This window comes from Cynoglossus semilaevis, chromosome 9, assembly GCF_000523025.1.
Source record: "Cynoglossus semilaevis isolate Cse_v1.0 chromosome 9, Cse_v1.0, whole genome shotgun sequence".
In the NCBI taxonomy this organism is placed as follows: domain Eukaryota; kingdom Metazoa; phylum Chordata; class Actinopteri; order Pleuronectiformes; family Cynoglossidae; genus Cynoglossus; species Cynoglossus semilaevis.
Genome location: NC_024315.1, coordinates 13,226,909 through 13,246,015, shown reverse-complemented (window position 1 = coordinate 13,246,015; position 19,107 = coordinate 13,226,909). Strand labels below are relative to the sequence as shown.

Here is a 19,107-nt window from a genome sequence, read left to right as displayed (position 1 = left end):
ATTTGACCACTGGGCATGCTTCCCTTATCTGTATCTCTCTTCTGTTGTCCTCTCTCTCTCTCTCTCTCTTTTTTTTTACACACACACACACACACAATAGTCAGATTTCAAGAATTTCCTCTGGGAGCTGTTCAAGTATGGAGGCCAAAGCAGGAGGACCTTCTCTTAGAGGATCTGATGTTGTGGTCTCGTTTTCAAACTTTCTTGCTTCTAACTTCACTGCTGTTTAATTAAACTCAAACGAACTACAGTCACCCACAGTGAGTTACAGTAAGAGTCAACTGCATGTCCTCCTGTAACACTTAGCCAAAAGCGGGGCTTTTTTGTGTGTCCGTGTGCACCTGAAGGCTGACTCTTTGACCCCGCTGACTATCATGGTGTTTTTGCCTCATGATCATGAGACCATGTCCTCCTCTCGTCTCCTCTCCTCTCCCCACTCTTAACCAGAAGCCGCAGGAAATGGGTTCTTGTGACACAGTGGTCTGTGCAGCTATGGAGAAGCCCATTACTGCGGTCACATGGCAGGTTAGGATAGACACTGATGCAAACATGTGAGCTCTATTTTCTAACCAGTGACACTGCCTTGAGGCCCATGACAATTTCACACATTAGAGCAGGGAGATGTTCAGATTCAGGACAGAAGGCCACGGTTTCTTTTTGTATATTTGGATAAATCTGAAATCAGCTTTGACAAATAAAACAGGTGAACTGTCTTCAACAGGTTTCCATTGCTCTCAACTCTATCTGCCCTGTGTTTTAGAAGGAAAAAAGACCGAGACTAAATCAGACCACTGAGAATCCCTAAATCCATAAAGCTAACGAGGGATAGCAAATTAAAACTTAAAACGAATTATAATAATGAATTCAAACGTATTCTATTTCATTGTTATATTTAACGATATTTCAGATCTGTCCTGTCTCCGCTAAATACACTGTAGGGAATCATATCTTAGCTTAGCTTTTAAAACTTTTATTCTCAACACTTACAACAGGGTTTAACAGATTTATACTTGTTAGGGTTAACAGGTGCAAGAACACCTGGGTATAACAGGGTTTAACAGATTTATACTTGTTAAATTTAGTAAAACAAGTTTTATCAGAAAATATAATTTCAAATGTAATGCCGGAAACCATTGTAATTAAAAAATACACGGAACGGGAATCCCGCCGCTTCGTAACTTTGTTCTTTATATGTGACATTGACGCCATTTTTTCCTTTTAATTAGTGAGATATTTTTAAACGTCAGATTTCAAACTTTTAAATGTACGGCAATACAGAAAACACACTGCGCAAAAACCGCCGGACTGACCGCATTTAATTTGTTTTTCAGATGAATTAGAAACGAATGCTTTAACTTTTGGTCTGATGTTTAAAAAAAAGTCAGCCTAAAAGTAGCCTAAAAAAATTGTCTGCAGTAAAATCCGATTTTCCCCACATTAAAAAAACAACAACAACAAAAAGGTTTTGTGTTCTATGTTTTGATAATAATAATAATAATAATAATAATAATAATAATAATAATAATATACGGGTTAGTTATTAGTTCTTATCTTTCTCTTACAAAACATTCTAGCAGTTGGTTATTACAAAGAACATTGAGAAATTATATTTTCTAAAGAAGACTTTGTAGTCTGTCTATGTCAAACTGTTTCAAAACGGTTGCATTTATTTCAGTAAAATCTTTATATAGCTACATGATAAAATGAATTATTATCTTCCGTAGGATTTAATTTTAAATAATGTGGTAAAACAGTAACCCCCGCCCCCCTCCTCCTCCCGGTACCCAGTCAGACAGACAGACAGACTTGAGGACCCCCTCGGGGCCGTGTACATCCAGCTGCTAAAGTAAATACACACCATAAAACCGCAGTTTTCCTCCAGCTCCAGCTCCGGCCTCTACACGGGCCCCGACAACAGAGTGAGCAACGGCGGACACTCTGGAGACCAGTCGTCGGTGAACTGTCACCTATGTATCGACTAAAACAAACAAACACGTCGGAGGCCTTCCTTTATGACACACACACGTACACGCTCACAGGCCTACACACTCAGGCCTACACACACACACACCCCATCCTCAAAACCACCACAGCCCCTACCATCCGCACCTCCGAGGCCCGACTCCAGGTGCTGAGGAGTATTTACGGGGAGACAGGAGCCGCAGAAGGAGATCCGTGAGTCCTGCCTGGCCAAGAGTGTTTTCTATGTGTGCGCCACTGGTGTCTTTGCTTGGACATAAGGGGAGAAAGACGCACACATCTCTCTCTGTTATCAATTTTTTCCATGTTTGCAGCACAAAACTGCTTTTTGTTCCCCATTTTTTTCATTTACGAGGGTTAATGGATAGAGGCTTGGGCGTTTGATCACATGTCCACAATTCACCTGAGATGGAGACAAAGAGAGCAAAGAGACGGGAGAGAGAGGGAGAAAACCGAGAGTCAGCCTCGACATGAGAGGCAACGGACACACACAGGGGTTATTGTTGTTGATCATTTTCTCTCTGTGCCCCCCCCCCCCCCCCCCTCCGCCACTCGTTGAGCTAAACGAACTGAGAAACGTCGCACTCCCGCTGTCAACGCAGGTAACGTGAAGTTAGCTCCGTGAGCTGCGGCGCTTTTAGCTCGCTAGCTCCACGGCCATTGAGTGTATCAGATGCTGCTGAAGGCGACTCTCTCTATTCCCGTAAGGCTGAATCCGAAGCCAGTGATCATGTCAGTGACCAAGTAGCTAAAGCCGAAACCAGTGTTCAAATGAGGGCAGAACTTCAACAAAAAGTGATTCTTTATCATACATCCACTGTTTTCTTTTGGAGAAACTGCATTTCTAAAATCGTTTTCAAGCTTTTGACATTTGTTTAGCCACAAACCTCACCGTGTCCTATTATTTATTTCGTTAATGTAAGACATACTATTCATTTCTGATTAATCTGGCTCCAGTTCATGATTTGGTTATTGTGATATACCTGGTGTCAGGTCTTCATCGCAGTTCGAGTACCGTTTATTTTGGCCTTCTGTGGAAGTATATTGTTAAAGTATTATTGTTATATTATTAAGTATATATTATGTGGAAGAATATTAGCCAACCCCCCTCAAAGGTGTCGTTTTTAATTCTGAGTGCTTGAGGAATTCCTTTTAATTTTTTATTTCAAATTCCCTCCGACGAAAATCCTTTACCATTAACACCGACGCCTGTGTTTCTCTGTGGGGACGTTGTTCTATGGGTTATATGGAACTCCATTCAGTGCGTAAACAGAGACGGAATCTCTCTGGCCATTGAATTACACTTTGGTGTCATGATTGAATGGTGTGTTTCGAGATTTATTACTTTTCTCAAAGATTTTTTTTTCTTGGCCAGCAGCGTGATGGTTCACACTCAAATGTCCGGGACAAATGATCTTAAGACACAATCTTTATAGTTTTCTTTTATTTATTTAATTATTTGAATCTCTTTTTTCGTGTGACTCAGATTCTCTCCTGAGGTCCTAAAATCATTTTAGTTCAACCGTTGACACGTAGAAGGATTTTTATAACTGTATTTGTTTTTGTCCTGAGAGAAAACCATATAGAGAATTCTAGAAAAGACAGTAAAGGAATAAGGTCAAATGTCACAGCTCAGGACCATGAGACCAAAGAATTAAAAATCGTAATCAACTTCAACTAATCATAAAACAGTTTTTGGTTTGTTTAACAGATTTGTTATATATGTATATAGTGCAGGTTCTAAAATAGTTTTTTACAGGTCCTATATTTAAATGATCATATTATGATAATTACAAATAATGTCAATACAAATAAATCAATATAATGTTCGGTGCATCGATGACGTTTCGATTAATCAAACAAAGACAAAAAGTCGAAATCAATCTTTTCATCGTGTTGCTTAAATTTGAAAAATAATAAAATAGCTTCATTTGATTTTGAATATATAAATGACGTTACTGTTTCAAAGATATATGGTCCACTTGCGCTTTTACCAGAAGTGACATTTGCGAGTTTTATTTCCTAATCAGCTTTACTTTTACTCGACTCCTAGCAAATGTTTATTTGTTTGATATGATGTGAACTGGTCTAACAAACCTGGCCTTCTCTGCCTCTAAATGGGAGCACTGTAAGAGTCATTTAAGCCACTCCGGAGTAAATCTCACGTCTTCTCTTTCCGATACGTTGCACCGATGTACAGGCGGGCGTTAACGCTGTGTGGCTGCGGGGCCATCCAATCACCAATCAGTGCGATAATTCGATGGCCAATAGAAACCGAGAGTGGCGACCGGGGGCGGAGCTGACAGTGTGTTGGAATCCAGCCTCTTTGGGAATGTTTTCTACTTTCAATCACTTTTTTTTCACCAGGTCCTTCTGACAAGGCGTTCTTTAAGCTGCGCTGTTGCCATACAGAGCAGCCATTCATCGAGTCTGCAGTCGGCCACACATGTTCAACCACTGGACATCTAAACTGGTAAGTTATGTAATTAAAAAAAAAAAACCTAAAATTTTTCAGCAAAAAAGTAACATTTATATCAGTGTCTGTAAGACATTTATATTCCATTATTTATTTTTACTGCTAATAGTTTTACCATATTTTGGCTGATGCACGACTTATTTATGAATATCATATTAGTCATTTTAGAGTTATTATCCTTATTATTAATTCCAGATGTTCTAGTAACAGTAAAAATGTCAATATTTGTTTTTTTTATTTATTAAATCTAAAGCGCCTTTGCGGAACGCAATTTCTTCGCTAAAATCCTGACAAGTTGAGCTTGAATGGATCACGAAAGACAGAAAAAAATAAAAATACATGTGTTAATTTGTCTATTATTGTCTTCTAAACCATGTTTAATTTTAAAGGTTCGTCGGTTTTTGCTGGAAAAGGACTTCCATCTGTCCGTGGAGAAGGTCCGGTCACGTCTTCGCTCCAGTATGATTCTACCAGAGAAGAGTCAACATTAGTCGATCATACCAGACGTCAAACATATTTTCATATTTTCGAGACGACAACATTTTCCTGTTTTTTTGGACAACTTCTAGTATTGCTTTCGGTGCTGTTTTTTTTTTTTATTCTGTGGTCGAAATAAAGAAAAATGTCAAGCGAGGAGCACAGCATGTCCGAGGAGGAGTTGAGTCCCGGGGGGTCAGACGACGGTCACTCACTGTCACCGACTCAACCCGGAGCGTCCCAGGGCCACGGCTCTCCTCTTAGCGGTCCGCCGCCGCAGCTGACCGCTCTGTGCGTCGCAGAGAACAGCGGCGACGATGGCGGCAGGATTACGGCCAAGTCAGAGGAGGAGGACGATCGCTTCCCTATCGGAATCAGAGAGGCGGTGAGTCAGGTGCTGGATGGATATGACTGGACACTCGTGCCGATGCCGGTGCGCGTCAACAACGGAAACAAAGCGAAGCCACACGTCAAGAGGCCCATGAACGCCTTCATGGTGTGGGCTCAAGCGGCGAGGAGGAAACTGGCCGACCAGTACCCCCATCTGCACAACGCCGAGCTCAGCAAGACCCTGGGCAAACTGTGGAGGTTTGTATGGATAGGCCGCCTCACAAAAGAACAGTGTGACCATACAAGTGGCACATTTCCTGTGCAGTCGGTGCGTAAAGCCTTATAAATGGGGGGCGGGGGGTGGGGGCCACACATTGGCTCCCTGTACTAAATGAGAGCAAAGGCAAATATCAGCACACAGATATTCAGTCAACGAAAAACACACACTACACGTTTAAAATCTACCGTTCGTCCACTAGCTGGGGTATGGGAGAGGGGGAGGGGGAGGTCGAGGGGGGCAGTAGTAGTAGCAGAAGTAAAGTTTTTATTATTATTGTGTTTCATGATGTTAATGTTATTTAACGAGCCGCTGTGGCGCAGTGATTCTGCCTGACCAGCTACTGCCCCACCTCCTGACCCCAGGATGGGCAGAAGCGGAGCCAGTTTATTTTGTGTCTGACGTTTTGGCTTAATGAAATACCTGAAAGAAAAAAGTACAGTGTTTTCAATCTCATTGTCGTTAACATTGATTCACTTGGTTTTGCCCTCCTCCAGACTACTGAACGAGAGCGACAAGAGGCCATTCATCGAGGAGGCGGAGAGGCTCAGGAAACAGCACAAGAAAGACTACCCAGAGTACAAGTACCAACCCCGGAGACGCAAAAACGGCAAACTTATTCCTCCTAGTGAGACCGACGGCCAGGGGGAAGGGGAGGCCAGCCACTCCCAGTCTCACTATAAGACCCTGCATTTGGAGCATAATGGTGGTGCTGGCTCTCCTTTGGGAGACCTCCATCACCACCATCATCACCACCATCATCCTGCTGGTTAGTACTTATCTTCATGACATTCACATTAATGTGTTACGATAGATTTTGGAAATTCTAAGAGAAACACTACATAGATTAGGGAGGTCAGGCAACCTGTGTTTCAATGTCAAACGTCACCTGACAATATCGGCTTTTCTCTGTTGTAGGCCAGGGCCACAGCCCACCAACGCCCCCTACCACCCCGAAAACAGAGCTCCAGTCTGGAAAAATTTTAGATGCCAAACGGGATGGGACAGCAGGGTCGGTTGGAGGATCAGGAGGGTCCAGAGGACCACTCGGTGTGGGGGCTGAAGGTGCATCTGGAGGTCCGTCCTCCTCAGGAGCTAAGCCTCACATCGACTTTGGCACCATGGACATTGGCGAGATCAGCCACGAGGTGATGTCCAACATCGAGCCTTTCGATGTCAATGAGTTTGACCAGTATCTCCCTCCAAATGGCCACCCACAAAGTGCAGCCGGAGCCTCCGCGGCCGGCTCCTCTGCCTCCACCTATGCCTATGCTTTGGCTGCTGCCAGTGGGCACTCAGCCTGGCTCTCCAAACAGCAGCAGCCCCCTCAGGCCTCCCCATCATCCTCTGACCCCTCCAAGGCACAGATCAAGAGCGAGTCAGCTTCCACGAGCCACTATGTGGAGGCTTCCTCTTCTCCTTCCTCAGGCACCCATGTCACTTACACCCCGCTCAGTCTCCCTCACTATGGCTCCGCCTTCCCCTCACTGGCATCCAGAGCTCAGTTTGAGTATGGAGATCACCAGGCCCCAGGAGCATACTATGCCCACTCCAGCCAGGCCCCGGGGCTGTACTCAGCCTTCTCCTACATGGGCCCGACACAGAGGCCTCTGTACACTACCATAGGTGACCCCTCCAGTGTGGCCCCCTCTCACAGCCCCACACACTGGGAGCAGCCTGTTTACACCACACTCACAAGACCCTAAGGGGAGGGCAGGACTGAGCAGAGGGAAATATGGGAAGTGTGTGAGTGACTGTATGTGCGTGCGAAAGTTGAGTGTGGTCACACTTGTGTCCATGCCATATTGATGTTATAGTAGATTTCTTTCTTCTTTTTTACCGAAAATAATGCAAGATTTATGAGGGGCCATTCACGGTGGAATTGATGATAAAAATAAAACTGCGACAAACAACAACGTACACAACGAATCACAGGTCAACCGCCAATGTACAAAACAAAGTGTCCTTAACAAATGTGTGCCATCATAAACGTGTAAGTCGGGATTCGCAGTAGAAAAGTAAGAGAGACAATAAGAATGGACAGATGCTGACCCACCCTCCCAGACCTGGATGGGTGTTAGAACGACTTTGTCAGATTTTATTAACCTAACTAAGATGTTTGTGATGTAATTGTGTTATTTTATATGAGTAGAAAGTTTATTGTCCTTGTTGATATTCTATAGGGTGTAATTCTGTGACTGATTTGACATTAGACTTATACACTTATGTACCACTGCTTTGGGAATAACTTTCATCTAGTAAGAAGTTAGCCCTTTCTTTACTTTGTGGCCAGACAACGATTGTTGCAACACATTCATACTTGTAGATAATATAGGTTATGTTTCTGTCCTTTTGTTGCATGGACTTTCATTGACCTGAACAATAAAACAATTAAGGGGAAAAAAAGGAAAATGGAGGGAAAGACAGCTCTTAAATATGTATTTCAGCTTATTGCTCAGTCCTGGACACTTACCTCAGTTTGTTTCATTTTGTGCCAGTAGAAAAGGAGGAGGACAACAGTTGATACCTGATTTATGAGTCCCAAAAACTTTGTTTTTGTATGTTCTTTTTTCTCATTTACATTCTGATCTAATTAATACATTAAAATATGTGAAAGCAGTGCCTTATTTTAATGTCCACGGATAATTGGCAAGCTCTGGGACCTGCCCAAGGATGGCTCACAGGTAAGAAGGTTTTCAGTGGTGTATAGGCCGAAAATATCTTTTTCTTCACAAGTTGCCTCTTTCTTCTTATTCTTGTTTCTCGTCTTCTTCTTCTTGTTCACACACTTTTCTTCATATTCTCTTTTTCTTCTTGTTATCCCTTTGTTCTTCCTCTTATATTTCTTCCTCTTCTTTTAATTTCTTCTTCTTCATTTTCCTCCTTTATCAATGTGTATAATGGTCACTACAACAAGTTTCACCTTTTTTGAGTGATGCATATTTCATCATTTTATACTGACCCTTCTGTTGTGTAGTCATAATTTTATGTAATAATGCATTGCGTGTCACACCTTTGCTTTTTTTCCATTTTGTATAATTATGGAGTGTTTTGTAAAGTGTTTGCTATACATGTACTTAAGTATTTTGCTTCACCATAAGAAAAGCAACAATGAAATATTATTGTTGCCATTTATTAAATCAGTTTATTTATAAAAAAAGAAAAATCCTGTGTCCGTTACATTATTTCACACGACAACACTAATAGATAACACACAGTTCAGCTGTTAAGGAATAAAATCAGAAACGTGCCGGTGAACTTTAACAACTCACAGTCAGAGCCCTCCAAGCTAAGCTGTTTAGAGTGTTGCGTGTGTTGCAGGCTAAAATTGACCACTAATTCCCCACATTTAATCGGCTGGGGACTGAATGTTACTGAAAATGACAAAGGGAACCATTCAGTAAGGTAGAGTGACAGAAAGAGAGAGAAGGGGTGGGTGTTAAGAACCAGAAGCAAGGCCAATTTCAGCTTAGCAGCCAGCATACACTGGACTTTTGTACGCATTTTCTGCTTCTACCATATCCTTTCCTCCCCGCCTGAAGTTGCCTGCATACTAAGACCATTTAGAGAGGGTCTAAAATTAAAATGTTTTTCCATATCCAGATATTAAGTTCAGTGCATGTAAAACACACTTTAGAGCAGAGGCAGTTAAATGTTGCTAAAAATAGTTAGTATAATATAGGGTTTGTGGGTAAAATAATGTGCAGAGTTGGAAAATATATTATGTAAAAGGAAAACTGACCGATGGGTATGTGTAATATACTGTTACATATTATAACTCTGTGTTACATCTCTATAGTTATTTTCTCAAATTTGTTTTCATTTATTTTTATGGAAACGTTTTGCCAACCTGGGTAATTAAAAGTAGCTAGAAAATGAATTTTGGGAACTTTCTTTACATTAATTTAACAATATTTGTGTGTTAACCTAAACTGACAAAAAAAAGGAAAATATTTTTGGTATGTATGTATGACTATAATAAAGTGAATTTTAAATAAAGAATTACACAATTTAATTATTCAGAAGTAAAACAAATATGAATGGACCGCCGCCACAGCAGGATAAATTATTGTCAGCAATGGAGCAATATCGCCGTTTTAGACCCCACACCAAGTGGGGGCGGTAATGCACCTTTGTTTTTAAGAAGAGAAGAAGAACTTCTTCCTGCGGCGCGAAATCAACAATAAGAGGACAGCAACTTGGTTAAAGGTATCAGTTTTATTACATGCATGTCACAATGCGCTGCATTAATTATTTATGTTGCGTATTTAAATGTATTGTAAAACATACAAACTTCTAGTTGTTTATAGATTTAATCGTATTGGCGGTGTAGGCATTTAGCTACGGTTAAAAACAAGTGCTTGAGTGATGGATGAACGCAGAATAGAAAATATGGCTAATAATTAAATAATACTGTAAACAATGTTTAACTCGTCTGTGATCGTTTACCGACCGTTTTAGATTGTTCTGTGAATTGGAGCTATATAAATCAAACTGACATGACGTCAGGCACGAGTTGGTGCTGCTCCTAATGCTTTTTCTCTGATTCATTTATGCTAGAACAATGGATCTGAGTCCCTTTGAGGCAGACAACTCTGTAAGTTGTCGACTAAGCTCCCAGATCCCAGATGTTTGCAAGACTGAGGACTGCTGCCTGGGCATTGATGAGGCGGGCAGGGGCCCTGTTCTCGGTATGACGTTCTCATGATCTGTGGATGTACTTTGAGTGTTAACTCAATGGCTTGAATAATGTTGTATACAAATTAACAGTGCTGTGTTTATCGTCCAGGACCAATGGTGTACGGGATATGTTTCTGTCCAGTGTCCAAAAAGGAAGACCTTAAGAACTTAAAAGTAGCCGGTAAGCTTGTACCACCAACTGACATGTTCACTGTAAACCAGGGGTGCCCATACTTTTTTGGATTGTGAGTTAATATTCAAATGACCAGGTTAAAGTCATCTGCCTGCACTGACTGTACTGTATGTAACTATAATGTATACGGGTCCTCGGTTCCTTGACCTACAGCCTTTCGTGTTTACGTTGCCATCTCCCACAAATTTATTATGAAGATTTTGTTCCATCGTTCTGATAATTGCCGATGAAACTCACCAACTAGATGGTGAGTGGAGCAGACAAGGGATCAGAACTCTGACATAAGTTGAGGACCCCCTGTATTTACTCATAAACGGAACATACTTTAAACAGACATTATACGTTGGGGGAGATTGATTACATTCATGTAGCTGCATGTCATAAAAGGATTACAGATTATGGTCAGTACTACACACTATGGTGTTAGGAAAACTGGTAAATAATTAAGTTATTATATTTATAAAAACATGGTCACAGCCCTGTCATGCACTCGTATTTAACTCACCTGTTCTGTTTAATATTTTTCCAGATTCAAAGACCCTATCAGAAGACGAAAGAGAAAACCTATTTCAGAAACTGGATGAATCTAGCAGTTACGTGGGCTGGGCGTTACAGATTCTGTCTCCTAACACCATCTCTACAAGCATGTTACAAAGGTAGCCTGTTCAACATGGCTGACACAGAATAACATGACCGTACATTTATTGTAATCACATGTCTGACACGATCTTGCCTTGTGTTCAAGGACAAAATACAACCTGAATGCTCTTTCACATGATACAGCGATCGGTCTGGTTCAGTATGCCTTAGACAGTGGAGTACAACTCAAGGAGGTAAAATATGTTCTTTACATTTATTTATTATTATGATTGTACACAGAAACATTGATAATACAAATATTGCTTAATAATATCATATATAATAAATTAATATCAAGGGCAATTCATTCATTCCCTTTTTGGTTCACTGTCTTACCTGTGTCTGTTGTTCTTCAGGTTTACGTCGACACTGTTGGCCCAGCAGAGAAATATGAAGAGAAACTCTCCCAGAGATTCCCAGGTATCACTGTGACCGTGAGGCCAAAAGCTGACTCCCTCTTTCCTATTGTCAGTGCAGCGAGTATCTGTGCCAAGGTTAGTGGACACTGTTGAGATGTAACTTTGGTTCAAATTATTTAGAGACAATATACACTATATGATACAAAACTTTGAGTTGATTTCACAACTTGCCACCACAAATGTTGTAACCAAAATGTAAGGAAATATATTTTTTCCTTTTACTTGAAATTACCTACAAGCCTTTCCTGCTTGTTTCATATTTCAGATATTTAATCATGCGTACGTTATTGATATACTGGCGATAAATAGCGATATTTGAACGAAAACGTACTGCATTTTTCCACCATGTGGCGAAATCAAAACAAACCAGGCCATGGTTGCCAGCATTTGACAACTGGCTTTATGTGCTGAGACCATATTTGTACTACGGTACTACGGATGTGATTGCTTGAATACTTTGATATTTTCTTTAGGGGTTTTGGAAGGGGCAGTCAAGTACCTATGTCAAGGTGCTTGATTGTTTTAGGAGGAGAGGGGATTAGTACCGTATTATTGTATTATTGTATGACTTGTGGGTCAAGCTGTAGCAGCTGACGATAACCTAGAAAAGCTTTGGAACATACTAGAAAAGAGGAGATCCCTCATATCTAGTGTGAAACGTGTTTATATCCTGTTAATGACGTACATTTCTTAGGTTGCAAGAGATCGTGTTGTAAAAGGTTGGAAGTTCACCGAGGACCTGGGAGAAGTTGACACAGATTATGGCTCAGGATACCCAAATGGTAAATGAACGAAAAAATGACTATAGTCATTATAATGCCGTATATAATATTTTCTATGATTGTATATGTAGAATACAAATAAATTACCGTTGAGAGCATTGTTATATATATTTTTTTTTTTTTTGTCAGATCCCAAGACTAAAGCGTGGCTGCTAAAGTACCTGGACCCAGTGTTTGGTTATCCTCAATTTGTCCGATTCAGCTGGAGCACTGCCCAAACGCTGATGGACAGCAAGGCCGTGAGCATTAACTGGTAAAGAACCTATACGGGAAAAAAAAATAACTGACAATAAATGTCATAGCTAAATACTTGGAGAAATAATAATAATACTTCATTGTTGCGGCTTAGGACATGCACTTAGTCATTAATTGTCAACGGTAAAAAATTTAAATGTGTATTCTGTTAATATATTAGTTAAAGAGTAAACTTCTTACCATCAGCAATGAGGAATGATCTGATAATATTAGTCTTGTTCCTTTAAATGGTAAGGTGAGGAATGACCTGATAATATTAGTCTTGTTCCTTTAAATGTGTCCTAGGGATGATGAGGAGGAGGACGGAGAGAAGAGTGCACGGAAGCAGAAAAACAAATCCATGTTGTCATACTTCAGTGCTGCAAATGGAAGTGATGACCAAAACCACCAGACACATCGGTTCTTCACTGACCGGAAGCTGAAAAGCCCTTGCACGCTTTAAAAACCTTAGAAGACGGTGTCAGTGATCTTCATATTTATATTGTACTGAAACAACAAAGCGTCCCATGTTTATTCAAATAAAATAAAACATAGTTTGTCTATAGATGCCTTGCATTTGGTTGGTATTTTACACTAGTTTCAGCATAACAAAAAACTAAAAAATATACATTTTGGCACATAAATATATAGAATTATAATACTTGTAGTAGCCGATTTTAAACACACGGTGGCTCTGTTGCACCAAAATGCGAATGGCTCATTTATTTTCCTTTTTATAACTAGTATTTAAGGCTCTGTCTCGTGATTGGGTTCTTGTAGAGAACATTGATATGTTATTTTATGTATTTTTTTAAATTAGTAATTTTATTCATTTTTATATAAAAAGCATTTAAATAATAAATAAATAAAAGGGACATTTTGAATTCCATTTGTACACCGTTGCCATTAAAATGTGAAAAAATATGTAGAAAGGGTTTGTAAAAATGCATTTAGATATGTTGATTATGGAAAACTTTCTTCTCATCTGCTTATGTGTTTTCCTGTGTAAATAACATAAAGATGCCTAAGTGACACAGGTCCACAATAAATCTCGTGAAATGCACTTACCATTTATATAAATCTAACATAGGGGAAAAAGTGACATGAGAAATGTTAACATTTACAGAAAGGTTTAAACATTTCAGAATTTGTAGCTTACTATTTTATAATTGATTTTAAAATGCCAAAAAAGTTTAATTAAAATAATTTACAGTGGTTTATAGTTCTGAAGAACTCTTCCTCACAAACAAGTTTGAAAACAGCTTTAACTCTTACAGGCCCACATTTTTAATCATTTAAATCAATTAATTTCCTCCACATCTGTATGTTACACCAGATTAAACCAATGCAGCTGCATACACTGCATCATGTATAAACACGTCCCTACTGCTCTGCATCTTTGATGAATTCATGTATGATTAATCAGTTCCAAGAACATTGATTGTGTAGAAAAGCTTGTCTACACGGAGCAGGTTTTTAGCGTAGCTGGAGCCACTGACCCATTTCTAAAAGATAGGCAGGGTTAGTTATAATAATAGACAGACAGTGGGAGCAGAGGAGAAAAAAATGGTGTATGGATTCCAACTAAATATTGAGCAAAGGAAGTGCAGCCCGTAAAGGTTCTGGAAGGAAATTTGTTTTTTAGTCAAGTCAATATTGATGAACGATGCATTCATGTACTTTAGATAGGAATTCTCCTTTAATAACAGTGACAACCGTTGATACCCTTTTTTTTTCAGATTTTGCATTAGCATAACTTAACAATCATCTCAACGCTGTTGATTACAGACTGGCTGCTGTCTGACCTGGTCTGTTTCCAGGTTATAAACATGTACATGATATACATGAATTGTTTTACTGACAGCTTTGCTGTCCATGACATACTGTATATTGTTTCATCACTTCCTGACTGACCACATCTTCAAAACCATTGGCTAAAATGAAGCCCATGAAACATTCCACAGTTCCCGTCTTGTCACGCTCCCTCAATCATGGTTATCAAACCAAAAATCACAAATTAAACCAAAACCCAACTAAAACCCAAACTTGATTTTCCCAGTTGGTCCTACTTAAAAACTACTATTTTGGCAACCCTTCCATTTAGAGAGTTTTTTTGTTAAGACTGTGTGACAGAGAGTGGTTAAAACGAAGGAACAGCTGCACTTGTTAAGTTGTGTGCGTCATACACACATATCAACTAAAACCCAAACTTGATTTTCCCAGTTGGTCCTACTTAAAAACTACTATTTTGGCAACCCTTCCATTTAGAGAGTTTTTTTGTTAAGACTGTGTGACAGAGAGTGGTTAAAACGAAGGAACAGCTGCACTTGTTAAGTTGTGTGCGTCATACACACATACAAAATCTGGGACACACTTCTGTGACTACAAGGCAGCATGATGATATTGACTGTAGTTATGTAGTTTTAGAGCTCCAAGAACCTGCGTGGCTTAAGGATTCATCAAGCGAAGATGACACAAGGGTAGTAACATGACTAATCCATCAAGCAAGGACAGACAGAGGAGAGTTGGCGATGTCGTGGCGCCACATCACAGAGGCTTGTTGCTACAGCCCTTGATCACCACCGCGTCAGATCACGGAAATGGCTCTGGACTGTTACAATAATTTCAGTCTGAGAGTCACATCTGGGACGGTCACTACAAAATGGAACAGACTAGAAAATGAAATAATCACTGGGTGTACTTTACCAGTGATTCTTTTGGCCTTGGCCAGGAACAGACTGGCCAAATCCACAGAGACAGAATACAGATGTCCATGAATGAATGGTCATTAACCATAACGTCTGTCTATTCATCAGCTGCATTACATTGCATAATGTTACCAAAGTGGCACCCCAATTACGTGCTGAGAAATCCATCTGTTGGCCATCGCCCACTGGAAAGAACAGGGACAACCAGAGAATCAAAGCTGTGGAGAAGCCAAACCCCCCACCAGGAGGCACCCACAAGACATTTAACAATGGCACCTGACTGGCAGCTGATGGCCGACACTGAGCCCGGACATAGTCCTCCTGTCAGGTGGTCATTTTAGATCCCTGTCTACTGGGAGGACTGGAGAGAGGTGATAACCGCTGGTGGAGAATAGCTGCAGACAGTGGGGGAAGATTTTTCTTCAAGATTTAAAAATCAAGTACAGGACTAGGATGGGTTCCACAATAGCATTATTTACAGCAGAGCAGTTGAAGGAAAAACAATGTGTGTGATAAGGGACTAAGCGGTGTATTGTGTCTATGCCAATACCAGTTTATGTGTGTGTGTGAGTGGTGTGGGTTGGCATAGATGTTTTTTTTTCTAGCTGGCTTTTCTCTCTCACTAAAAAGGGTGACTTAATAATTCTGAGGGCTTATTTTACAAAGAAGTATGAACATGTTTACCATTAACGCTGACCTAATCACTGGTTTGTATCAACCATAACTGTTTCCACTCCCTTCACAAATGAATAAGACTCAAACCATCAGGAGTCAGACAGACTGGTAACTAGGTCACTGCCTCAAAAAATGTTGTTCTCCTGCTGATAGCGGTGCACATCTCTGCTACCTATTACCCATCTGCCAGATATAGTTTTACCTGCTGGTTCACATTTATTCCAAACCTTTGCTGCTACATAGAGAGTCATATGCCAGTATTACTGAGTTCAGGTTGCATTGGTGGAACTTCACCACAGTTCTGTTGACAGATGGCGCTGCTTTTTTCTAGGTTGACGAGATTAGTATTACCAAGAATATACAATGACAAAAGACTAAATATTTAACATGCAAATTTAAAAACAAACAGAAGCGTAAATGTTTGTTGTTAGGCCCCTACAAGGACAGACTGAATGTGTTCAATTAGTTCAAGGTTACTTTCAATAACAACAACAACAACGATAATAATTTTTTTTTTTTTAAATCATCCGCCTTAAACTAGGTTTAAGGTTTAAACCTGTTTTACAGAGGCTGCCATCTTGGACTATATGTACTGCAGCCCACATGCATTCTGCACTGCTTGACTAATAAAGCTGCATATGTAAATTAGATTCTGAGTGATGATCCGTGTTGTTACTGGTTTTAGCCCTCAGTAGTCCTACTGTTTGACGCGACTAAACATATGAATAAAGTGTGGTGCAGTGAGTATATCAATAAAGTCCTGTAATGTGACTGTTTATAAAGAAACGTGTGGGTTTAAGAGATGTCCACGTTGACGCCAGACAAACAGATCACCACATGAATAAGAATCATTCATGTATCCAGAACAGACAGTCCAAGGTCACTAGAAAAAAACACATCATTGAGTCATACTAGACAAATTCGACCTGTTCGAGCTGGGGCTGAACTTTCAAATGGTAAAAAGCAACATAAGAATATGAGAACATTTGAAGAAGTCAGCAAGAAAAACAAACCTTTTACACTTGAGGATAAATATTTTTAAATTACTAACAGTTTAATTTAGTAATAAGTAATAACTCAAGCCAAAATAATGTGTCTTGGAAAAAGCACTTTGGAAATAATGATAAAAAGTAAATATTCTTAATTTGTACTCCAGGCCAGATGGTATTTATATAACAGAAGGTGATACCAAAATGTGGAGGCAGTGGAGCATGTGATATACAAAACTGAAACCAGAGTAGTGTAGTTTTAAATTCAGAGCCAGCCACAAATGATCCATCTTGGTTCACATCAATTTGTTCTTCGTTTGATGTGAGTTTAAAGCACTGAGTCTTTTTTCATCTCTGGGCCCACGTATTTGCTTGTTCCTTGTTTATGTCGTGGTCTGTGTAAGGCATTGCAAATAGCAGGTGCTTTAATCGGTGTAAGGCAGCTGTAGTAAAAGCAGTGATTGTCCCCTCATCTTCCCATCAGTAGTATTTCAGCTGATAATGGATAGAGGCAGAACAGAGTGGTGGTTGATGAGGGGTTAACCGTTACTCGGTGGTAGTGGGTGGTTGTAGCTGAGGATGGGGAGAGAGAAGCCCTGCTGCAATCACATCACTTTCCACAAAGGAAAACGGTCACCGCTGCACAGGGCGCTGCGAGAGTGAGCTCACACCGCCAGGACTGAGGTTCGGTTTACCGGAGGACGGAAACGGAATGTGACCCGGCTGGTGTCAGCGCAAGTCTCCACCACAACGCATACAGTCGCTGCTTCAGAATCATCTCGGTTTTTCTGATTTTTCACACACACAGAGGCGCCAACGGTGTGTGTTTTTGTACCTAATCTGCATTTGTAGTTTCGGTCATAACATGTTTTCAGTGAGCCTTCTTCACGCTTACGGACGGTGATGTAGTCAACTCCAGCCGTTTAACCGTGACCGTTAATAAAAGAAAATGACAGTCGTTTGTTGTCAGCGATGCTGTGATACCAAGTGTTTAAAGAAAATTGTTCAGTTTTAAACCGAGAGTCGAGAATGATGTCAAATGTGCGGTTAAATCTCGGGTGCGACCGTCAGGGCTACCGGGAGGATTTGGTCTCCATGTCTCAGCTGGGCTCCGCTTATTCAGCGGTTTCCACACATCGGCGGCTCTGCTACTGACAGCATAGCAGGTCGAAGAGGACAGGAGCGAGGCTTTGATTCCTTCGGCATACTTAAAAAAAATGTTTAATTTTAGATATTAATATTTCCTCTTAAGCACACAGACATAGTGTCGAGTGCAAGCATTTTACACTGAGGAAATTGGCCTTTAATGGTCGCATTTCGTCAGTAGGCAACGTTAGCACTTCATATCGGAGACTGGTTAATCTCTGGCACCTGTAAGGCCGGTGAAAGTAACACTGAGATTGTTCTCGCTGTATCACCTGGAAAAGACGTTAGCCACAACCGAGCTCTCCTCTTATTCTCCTCTACACAGGTGAAAACCAGGACACGCCATGGAAGATTCTGGAATCATCCGAAAGAGACAGCAAGTAAACACTCTTTTAAATAATTCATTCATTCATCCATTTGATATTTTCTTGATGTATATCTTCATAGTATTCTGTGAATCCAGATAAATATAGTTTTCATTGATCTAACTTGCAGTTCTATTTATCAAAGGACTTGGGTCACAAATGGACAACTTTCCGAAATTCTTAGGGTTGCCCACTGAAATAGTCCTGGTGTGTTGTATCCTCTGTCTTGTGTGGTATCACATCCTTGTTTTATTTACTGTAGCTTTCCTTTTCCACCTACTGTCTTTTTTAATAATTGTACATTCAAACAAACACCTATGGTGTTTTCTGGGTCATGTCTGTGACATATATACATGTATAGAACAAGAACAAAAAAAACAAAAGCTGTTTCTTAGGCTGCTCAGTTAGAGGTCACAGGACAGAAAGGCCCAGATGCTACAGGGTGGCCACCACTTTAGCTGTCATTGGAAATATACAGATCAGATTCCACTAAAGAAGCACTTAAAGCACACAAAGAACAGACTTATAAAAATAACATTCTGGCTGTTTGCTTTACATACCATACCTTTTAAATCACTTTTTTTCTGATGTCATGTCTTTGACATATAGCTTTTCCTTCTAAAAATGTTCTCTCTCTTAGGTTTTTGTGATACTGCTAGATTTGGGTAAATATGAGGCAAACTTTACCACCACTAATAATACTGAATTGAAGTGGATGCATTAACATACTGCTATAT

At 40.3% G+C, this 19,107-nt stretch overlaps 3 protein-coding genes across 4 annotated transcripts in view; all 3 read left to right on the top strand.

Annotated features, from left to right (window-relative positions):
- The first annotated feature begins 3,761 nt into the window (after positions 1-3,761).
- On the top strand, positions 3,762-8,695 carry LOC103383986 (transcription factor Sox-10-like). The gene is made up of 4 exons (XM_008317339.3): positions 3,762-4,453; positions 4,846-5,521; positions 6,038-6,309; positions 6,459-8,695. The coding sequence occupies exons 2-4, from the start codon at positions 5,079-5,081 to the stop codon at positions 7,244-7,246; spliced, it is 1,503 nt and encodes a 500-aa protein (XP_008315561.1). The 5' UTR covers positions 3,762-4,453; positions 4,846-5,078; the 3' UTR covers positions 7,247-8,695.
- Positions 8,696-9,621: 926 nt separating this feature from the next.
- Positions 9,622-13,127, top strand: rnaseh2a (ribonuclease H2, subunit A). Its single transcript, XM_008317340.3, has 9 exons — positions 9,622-9,749; positions 10,101-10,231; positions 10,330-10,401; positions 10,943-11,069; positions 11,159-11,246; positions 11,409-11,546; positions 12,166-12,253; positions 12,383-12,506; positions 12,794-13,127. Exons 2-9 carry the CDS (start codon positions 10,105-10,107, stop codon positions 12,948-12,950), a joined length of 921 nt encoding a protein of 306 aa, XP_008315562.1. The 5' UTR covers positions 9,622-9,749; positions 10,101-10,104; the 3' UTR covers positions 12,951-13,127.
- A 3,769-nt stretch (positions 13,128-16,896) lies between these two features.
- mast1a (microtubule associated serine/threonine kinase 1a) overlaps positions 16,897-19,107 on the top strand; it is a 29,354-nt gene continuing 27,143 nt past the window's right edge. The window contains exons 1-2 of one of the 2 annotated variants that reach the window (XM_008317342.3): positions 16,897-18,232; positions 18,331-18,385. In XM_008317342.3, coding sequence (XP_008315564.1) covers positions 18,350-18,385 — 36 coding nt within the window. In that variant the 5' untranslated portion in view covers positions 16,897-18,232; positions 18,331-18,349. The remainder of the gene's footprint in view (positions 18,233-18,330; positions 18,386-19,107) is intronic. The other variant, XM_008317341.3, reaches the window with a different exon arrangement.